General features: G+C 42.2%; 1 protein-coding gene across 1 annotated transcript in view; it reads left to right on the forward strand.

The window, feature by feature from the left end:
* Positions 1–9,126, forward strand: part of NF1 (neurofibromin 1) — an 87,856-nt gene that overhangs the window by 28,860 nt on the left and 49,870 nt on the right. The window contains 13 exon segments of the mRNA XM_017730920.1: positions 1,517–1,651; positions 2,196–2,309; positions 2,633–2,712; positions 3,965–4,088; positions 4,724–4,867; positions 5,274–5,520; positions 5,850–5,923; positions 6,035–6,118; positions 6,232–6,672; positions 7,070–7,209; positions 7,641–7,763; positions 8,041–8,124; positions 8,476–8,639. Coding sequence (XP_017586409.1) covers positions 1,517–1,651; positions 2,196–2,309; positions 2,633–2,712; positions 3,965–4,088; positions 4,724–4,867; positions 5,274–5,520; positions 5,850–5,923; positions 6,035–6,118; positions 6,232–6,672; positions 7,070–7,209; positions 7,641–7,763; positions 8,041–8,124; positions 8,476–8,639 — 1,954 coding nt within the window.

Here is a 9,126-nt window from a genome sequence, read left to right on the forward strand (position 1 = left end):
TGGCAAGTGGTCTTGGTGGGTTGGTTTGGAAAGCCTAAAATGAGACATAAAAATACTCCTGTTGGGCTTCTCAAAGGAGAGCAAATGAGCACAATGCTTTTGGTTGAAAGCTACACCATGTTTAACTTGCTTTTCACCTGTGTGTATTCATCTGTTGGAGAATAGTTGCCCTGACAATACCCCTGCTCTGACTGGTGGTGCTTTGTCTTCTGCTTCTCACTTTCCCTCTGCCTGGCTGCTGTTGCCCACGTGGTCAGACGCCTGCCAGCCCCTGCTTTGCATGGCCCTGGGCCTCTGCTGCTGTAAGTATGACCCGTAACTACCGCAGAAAAGCCCTGCCTTGCTCTGACTTTTCTGTGCATAGTTACCCGCAGAGCCCGCCAGGCCCCCGGGCCGGGGGCTGCAGGGAGCCCTCACAGCACCAGTGGAGCTCCTTCCCCCAGGAAGGCACTGTTGGTTCTGTGCCCAGCACCATGCTCTTCCCCAGTCCCCCCGCTCTGGTTTAGAACTGGTTCCTAATATCCAGCCTGAACACACGGATGTTGATCCCCTCCGCGTCTGTCCTTGTCCGGTGCTGTCTGTCGGCGTCCCGCCGCTGTTGGTCCGTCGGTGCATTGCACAGAGCCTGGCCTGGCTCTGTTACTGGCACTCTTTGGATTGTGTGGAGGCCATAAATGGCTTCACAGAAACAGGGCCTTTTCCCACATGCCTCTCCTAGAAACCCCTGAACTGTGGCAAACTAAGGCTTAGCACAGAGTTAGTTACCTCTACCACCGTGCTGTTGATTTCTTGGTCAGATGCTTTATGTGGTAGGTTTTATTCCATATATTTGTACAATAACTAATTATTGAAATAACATGAGGTCCTAATTTCTTGTAGAATTTAATCAGACAATGTCATACCTCATCAGTTACCTTGAAGATGATTTCAACCTAGGCTTTCTCCTTTTGTTCAAAACTTACAAGTAGTTCACTAGTTTTTCACCTGGAGGCAGATTATTTTTATATTTGAGCGATGCCCTGTGTGCCTTTTAGAACTGAAAGGTTCATTTTCCAGAGGTTGTTGAGATGAACGTGCAAACATCTGGGGCTGTTGCAGAAAATAAAGATATTATTTTGCCTTTGGAAAAAATTCCCTCTCATGTACTCAGAATGAGTTGGAAACGTTTATTTTTATTTCTATCTTACACCAGAGAAATACCCGGTAATTCTTTTTGGTCCTTTTTCCACTTTTCTTTCACCACAATTTGTCTCTTATGCAAAACATTTTCTAATGTCCACATGCAGCTCGCTGAAATAATTGTTAAGGGAACTTTAAAGATATAATAAAGTGATTGCCTATGAGAGAGGGAATTTCAAAGTAGAAGGCTATGCAACTATACTTGAGTTTTGTATAGTTTTAAGCTTTTTCTTGAATTATGGATGATAAAAGCAATACATTTCATAAGATGTTTAATTATAACTGTTATGTTTGACTACCTTCCTGACAAGGACTGTTATTTTTCTCCTTCCATCAGAGCCTTACATTTAAGGAGAAAATGACAAGCCTTAAATTTAAAGAAAAACCTACTGATTTGGAAACCAGAAGCTACAAGTTCTTGCTGCTGTCCTTGGTGAAACTGATCCATGCAGATCCAAAGCTTTTGCTGTGTGTAAGTAAATCCTACTGTCATACTGTTAAGTCGTAGTGGAATTTACTTTTGAAGCTACTAAATGAATAAAAATTAATGGCCACCTGGCCACACTTCCTACTCATCTTTTTCTCTGGTTATGATGCTCCTGTGGTTTTAAAGGAAAAAGAATAAAAACGAAACTGTAGGAGACTTTACAGAATCAGAGTAACACAGCGAGAGGAAGCATGAAGTTCTGTGACTCTGAAGAGGAAGGTGGGGGGAAGGAGAGGGGAATAGAAGAAAATTAAAATAAGGGGGTTGGAAATTAGTCATCATTTCAATGAGTACTGTCTTAGATCTTCCATTTTCTCAGGCCTGTGGTGGTTTAATATAAAAATATTCCAGTTCTGTCAGAGACATGATATGCAAGGCGTGTTACGGATTAAAAATAAAATGACAGATTCTCTGAAAGATCCCAAAATCCCCCTAGTTCAGCACCAGGAATGCTGCAGTAGCTGTCAGTAGTGTGGTCAAGCACGAGGAGGTTTTGCAGCTGAGCGTGTGTTGGTGTGTTTCCGTGCAGAACCCCAGGAAGCAGGGCCCCGACTCGCAGGGCAGCACGGCCGAGCTGATCTCGGGGCTGGTGCAGCTGGTGCCGCAGTCCAGCATGCCCGACATCGCCCAGGAGGCCATGGAGGTGAGCGACAGCCCTGGGCTCTGCAGCTGGGCACTGCCACAGCCTCTCCTTTCAGCTGTGCCTGTGTGTGTGTGTGCAGCATGGCTTTGTACAGAAATGCTGGGGAAAACCGCTGGGTCTGCAGTATGAACGTGGAATAAAGATTAAAATGAAGTTCTGCTGACACAGACTAACTGAACTCTTGCTCTTCTATAGAAAATGCGTTTTATATCTTTTGTTGTTCTTGAAACAGTGTAATGAGTATATGACTGTGCCTGTTTCTCTGCCTGTGCTCAGGTACTCTGTAAATTTCAGTCTTTAAGTGAAACTCTCTTTGGCTTTAGGCCTTGCTGGTTCTGCACCAGTTGGACAGCATTGACTTGTGGAATCCTGATGCTCCTATAGAAACATTCTGGGAGATCAGGTATGTAAATTAACTTCTATAAACGAGAGAAATAGCTGTTTTGATTTGCCTTCTCTTTTGAAATAGCTGTGAGTGTTTTGGGAAGGCTTTGCAACATGTGTATTCATGGAAAAGTTGTATCTTCTTGCACTATACGAATTTACAAAAATGTAACAAACACTTTGCTGCTCCCTTAAATGGCTCTCTTCAGCAGATGGTAAGGTGTAGAAATGATTATTAGTTTGAAAAGCTGGAGATTTTCACCCTCATTCAAATGTTTGCTACTTTTTAAATTATATTTCATTCTTTTGGGACTGAGGGGGGAGTAATGCTGAGCAATTCCAGAAGTGTGGATTTGCTAACCGTGACTCTGAAGCTCTCACCTGGGGAAGGTGACCTGTGATCTCCACTGGTCTTTCCTGTATATTTATAAAGAAATCTAATTCATTAAAGTTGTCTTGCCTTTTATAACTTCACAGCAGCTGTTGTGGTTGATTTCTTGGAAAATATGAAGGAAAATAAAGTTCCAGAAAAGTCAAAGTTACACAAAATGCTAAACCAAAAAATAGGAATCTGTAAACTCAGAATTCTAAGAATTACATAAACTAAATAATTAAAATTTTAAAAAATAATATTTGATGATCTGATCTGAGTTGGTGCTGATGTTTGATTGGAAGAAGGAAACAGCAGTGTAGGAGGAGTTTGGTTACCAGCACCAGCAGGTTGGGCTCGTGACTTCTGAGTGTGGGTCAGTCTGGGCTGAGCCCCTCCTTGTCGGGCCAGAACTGACACCTAGGGCTGTCATTTCAGGGAGTTCATGGTCTCTTCGGGCTGGGGGAAAAACCCATCACACTTGACACTAATTTGGACCCTTTGGCAGTTTTAACAGAGAGTGTGAGGCCTGACTGGATATGAAGAAGGAACATCCCTAGATGTGTTCCTTCCAGAGCAGAGTTGACACGTTGTCAGAGCAGTGTAGGTAACTCGTGCTGGCCTGTCTGTGCTGTCTCTGTCCTGGGCAGAGCTGGAGCTCCGGGCCGGGCTGCCCGCGGGGCTTCAGCTCCTGCAGGCCGCGGGTGCTGGGAAGGGTCCCAGGGGAGCTTGGCCTGTCCATGCACACTCTCACCTCTCTGTTGTACTGCTGAAAGCCCAGGGTAGTGTTTGCACAGGGTGTTCATGCTAAGTGCCTATTTCTATGTAAAACGTAGTGTAATACCTTCAGAAGTGTTGGTGCTCCATCAGAAGGCTGATGCTGAATTTCATTTTGCTGCAGTTCACAAATGCTTTTCTATATCTGCAAGAAACTCACGAGTCATCAGATACTCAGCAGCACAGAAATCCTCAAGTGGCTGCGAGAGATTCTCATCTGCAGGAATAAATTTCTGTTAAAAAACAAAGTAAGTGAACGTTACCATCTCCCTGTTGGGATCATTAACATGAATTATTCTCTGTTTTGTTACTTCCTTTATTTACCAGGTTATTTTTGATTGGAAGAGATTTAATAGCTACTCCTACATGTTCTGTTCTCTGATTTCCTCTCTGGTTTGTGAGGCACCTTGGTTAGAATTGGTGACCAAAGTTAGGTTTGGGATTTTTATTTTCTTTTTTCCTTTAGCTGCACAGGTTGCTGTACTTGCCTGGAAAATGAATGTTTCACAGAAACCTGTGCCTTGTGCCTCTTTGCCTAATACAGGGAAATAGTCCCCAAGGTGAGAAAAAGGGAGGATAGTTATGGTAAAATACACATGTTCATGGATGAAATAAAAGTTTCCTTTTGGATCTTATGTTCTTCTGAGTCCCAGAATTCTGACTTCCTTCTTTCTGATATTCCTTAAGTATGAAGTAATGTATTTCTTAAGGGGAAATATAAGTCTAAGATACCATTAACATGAGGAACTTGATAAAGCCCTGACAGCAGCAGTGGAAAAAGTACTGTGTAAATGTCCAAGAGCTTTTTACCTTCCTCAAGTCTGTGCCTTCTACTCTTCTAAAATATCAGTTGATATATTCTTTTCCTCCCCTCTCTTTATAGCAGTCAGATAGGAGTTCCTGCCACTTCCTCTTACTTTATGATGTCTCTGGAAGTGGAACTAGTCAAATTTCTCTTGACCATGATGAAATGATACGCTGTGCACCAGGAGCTACCCTCAGGAAAGGGAAGGGGAATTCTTCCATGGTAAGTAATACATGTTGATAATTAATTTTAACACTTGAGAAAAAAACCTGTGGGCAAGTAGAAATTAAATTACTTTTAGAGTAATTTTTGAAAATAAAATCAATAATTTCTGAGGAGGAAAAGACATATGTATCCTAAATAATGTATGTATTTAATATGCTGGTTAACAATGATGTTTTAGACCTACAAAGTCACGTTTTTTCAGTTAAAATGTTGGTGAATATTTTTTTATTAGGATTGCAAACAGCATCCCTTGTGACAGCATCTAAGAGCTCTGATCCTGTTTAGGATGGCTTATTCCTACTAGAACAAAAGCAGTTTCAAACACAGATTGGCCAGGGCTGAATTTTAATAAAATTGCAGTATTCATAAGCAATGTTCCCCAACTGGGAATTCTGTTTCCCAGGAAAGCACCACGGGCTGCAGTGGAACACCAATCTGTCGCCAAGCCCAGACCAAGCTGGAAGTGGCCTTATACATGTTCCTGTGGAGCCCAGATATCGAGGCAGTCCTGGTGGCCATGTCCTGCTTCCGTCACCTCTGCGAGGAGGCTGACATCAGATGTGGAGTAGATGAAGTCTCAGTGCATAATTTTTTGCCAAACTACAACACTTTCATGGAGTTTGCATCAGTGAGCAACATGATGTCAACAGGTAAGTCATGAGTCAGTTAAAGTAAGTAACTTTGTACCTGGACAGAAGACTGTTACTTGTGTTTAAGTTCTTTAAACAGGTTGAGGTTTTTGATTTGAGGCTGCTCTGGCTTTTCCTGGAATGTCTTGAATATTAGAATTACTAGAAAGTGTAAGGAATTTGGGTGACTGAGCTCAGGAGGATTTTACAATCATGTAACAAGAAGCTACTTTTCTAAAGACTTTAGGGGGGGATATGTTCCTCTTAATTTAATATTTACTTTCAAAGATCACAAATTTGTGTAGGTGGGTTTCCAAAAAACTTGGTTCAATGTTCTGTGTCCTTTGCAGGGAGAGCAGCTCTTCAGAAGAGAGTGATGGCGTTATTGAGGCGCATTGAACACCCCACTGCAGGCAACACAGAGGTGAACTAACTTCTCACTTTATGTGCTCTGTGTGCATATTAAAAAAGCAAACATGAAAATACTGTTGCTACAAGTAGTTTTGAAGTTAAATCTCAATCTGTCTTCTTTCAGGCCTGGGAGGATACACATGCAAAGTGGGAACAAGCTACAAAACTAATCCTTAACTATCCAAAGACCAAAATGGAAGATGGGCAGGTGACTATGAATTTTTCCAAAAGTTCAACCTTTAGAAATTCAAAATAAGTCTTTAAGCTTATTTGTTTTAAGGAATTTGCATTTTACCGTAGCAAATGACCATTGTCTCCCAGGTGACTGAGAGCCTGCACAAGACGATCGTGAAGCGGCGGATGTCGCACGTCAGCGGCGGCGGCTCCATCGACCTGTCGGACACGGAGTCCCTGCAGGAGTGGATCAACATGACGGGGTTCCTGTGTGCCCTGGGCGGGGTGTGCCTGCAGCACCGCAGCAGCGCGGGGCTGGCCACCTACAGCCCCCCCATGGGCCCCCTCAACGAGCGCAAGGGCTCCATGATCTCCATGGTCTCCACTGAGGGCAGCGTGGAGACCCCGGTCAGCAAATTCATCGACCGCCTGCTGACCCTGATGGTCTGCAACCATGAGAAGGTGGGGCTGCAGATACGGACCAACATCAAAGACCTGGTGGGGCTGGAGCTCAGTCCAGCACTTTATCCAATGCTCTTCAACAAACTGAAGAATACCATCAGCAAGTTCTTTGATTCTCAAGGACAGGTAAAGTGGTGATACATTATTCACATTTGTGTCAGTCCTGTCTTTGCCCTGGGTGACCGAAATGGGTCCCTGTTTGTGTTCTGTGCACACCCCCTGTGAGCAGAGTGATCATCACAGCATGTGTTAATGATTATTATGGTTGTGATTCCAGGCTTTATTTAACATTCGTGCGTTAGTGAGCTCTTGAGTGCAGAATCTGTGAGATTGTTTGTGGAATCCTTATAGCTGGCAGTGTTCACATGTTGAATCTTGACATGTATTGGAATTCTGTTGGCTTGGTGGTAACTAGAAAAATGCTTGTCCATGAGATTTTTGAAATGCTGCAGTATATTTGGCAAATACTCTTTTGTTTGGTTTTATGTGTAAAAAATTAAGACCAGACATTTTCTTCCTGTAGGTCTTGTTAACTGACACCAACACACAATTTGTAGAGCAAACCATTGCTATAATGAAGAATTTGCTTGACAATCACACAGAAGGGAGCTCAGAACACCTTGGGCAAGCGAGCATTGAGACAATGATGCTGAATCTGGTTAGGTAAGGAGCCCTCTTGCCCTTCCTATACACAGGCATTATGTTTAAGAAGTGAATTAGAGCCTTCTGTTTTATATCTTTTCTGCTTGTGTCCATGGAGAAGCAGCAGCTGATTTTCTGAGCCTCCTCTTGGTTCTGACACCTTCAATAATCACGGAGATTGGTTTTGTAGCATAGAGTGCATTGCTGGAGAGTGACTTTTGTTTTTTAAAGAACTGACCATTCCATAACTTGGCCCTATTCATCCTGGTTACTTTTTTGTACATTGGTGTTAGTGGTTAAAAACCAGCTGAAGGGCAGCTTTCTGTTCAGTTTTACACTGACAGAAGACTTCTTTGGCCAGAAGAAATTTGCTACTGATGCAGGGCCTTTCTGGGGGGGAGGAAGTGAGGTAGCATGAAGTATTTAATTAATCTTTTTGGTTTTTTCTTCAGGTATGTGCGTGTGCTTGGAAATCTGGTACACGCCATCCAAATCAAAACAAAGCTCTGTCAGTTAGTAGAAGTAATGATGGAAAGGAGAGATGACCTTTCATTTTGTCAAGAAATGAAATTTAGGTAAGAATGGCATTACATAACTTCCAGAGTAGTGTACTGTGGGCAGGTGTAGTTTTCTTTGGTTATATGGTTAAAAAAAAGAAACCAAACCCCTGTCACACCATTCTTGCTATAGGGGTAGTTCCTTGTCTTTGTCTTAAGAATGATTCTGAGCCTGGTGCTCCGTTAAAATATTATTTAGTTTGTGGTGATACTTAACACACGCAACAGTTTAATGTGTGATACAGACTGGTTAAAAAACCCAACAAAGCTAAAGCAATCTATTTATATGTAACAGGAACAAAATGGTGGAATATTTGACAGACTGGGTAATGGGAACATCTAATCAAGCAACAGATGAGGATGTGAAATGCTTGACAAGGTAAGAAGGGACACTCTTCACCTGTAACAGTATTCCAGCTGGCATTTGATGTCTGTGGATTGGCTGGCATGTTGGGCTTCCTATAACAATAATAAGGAAGAGATGAAAACTGAAGCTGGAGCTTTGGTGAGCAATAGCAGAATTATATTTAATGCTTAGTCTTAAATGACCTGGCTTCTTTTAATACATTTTCTAGTTTAGAAACTGTAACACAAAATATCAGAGCTGTTTTCATGATGGACAGAACTGTAGTAGAATACCTTTTTATTATTAAAAATGCTATTTTTCATCTGCAGTTAGAGCTATAGGAAAAAGTGACTTATATTTTATTTGTTAAATTTTATTTTTCAGAGATTTGGACCAGGCGAGTATGGAAGCAGTGGTCTCTCTTCTTGCTGGGCTTCCACTCCAGCCTGAAGAAGGAGATGGTGTTGAGTTGATGGAAGCAAAATCTCAATTATTTCTCAAGTAAACAGTGACTTTTAACTATTTCTCTATGCAATCGCTCTAAAGAGAAGCACTATATGACCTTTATTACAAACTGTATTTTCCTTCCAGCAGAAATAATTTTATTATCCCAACAGGCATTACCTCTTCTGTGTCCCATTTCAAAATCTCTGCCTTGCAGGTTTATTATTTTCATTTAGAAAATAATAAGAAAATTTGGCTTTGTTTCTGCTTAATGCAGATGTGTGTTTCAGTCATGGCAGGGATTAGCTCAATTTGATACTGTATTTTTATTTATTTTTATCCACAAAACTTAAACTCTCTTTGAAGACATCTGTTAGTAGAGGTACACCAGTGTTAGAGAGAATGTGCACGGAATTTGGGACACAGTGAGGTTGTTGGAGCACAGTTAAGGTTTGGGCTGTGCTGTGGGGAGGCTCTTGGCACGGGGGTGAGGTTTTGGGGGGATTTGTTGTGTGCTGGCTGCCGTGGTGAGATTTTGGGGGGATTTGTTGTGTTCTGGCTGCCGGGGTGGGGGGTTTGGGGGGGTTGTTG

This window comes from Corvus brachyrhynchos, unplaced genomic scaffold (genome assembly GCF_000691975.1).
Source record: "Corvus brachyrhynchos isolate BGI_N302 unplaced genomic scaffold, ASM69197v1 scaffold283, whole genome shotgun sequence".
NCBI classification, from domain to species: Eukaryota; Metazoa; Chordata; class Aves; order Passeriformes; family Corvidae; genus Corvus; species Corvus brachyrhynchos.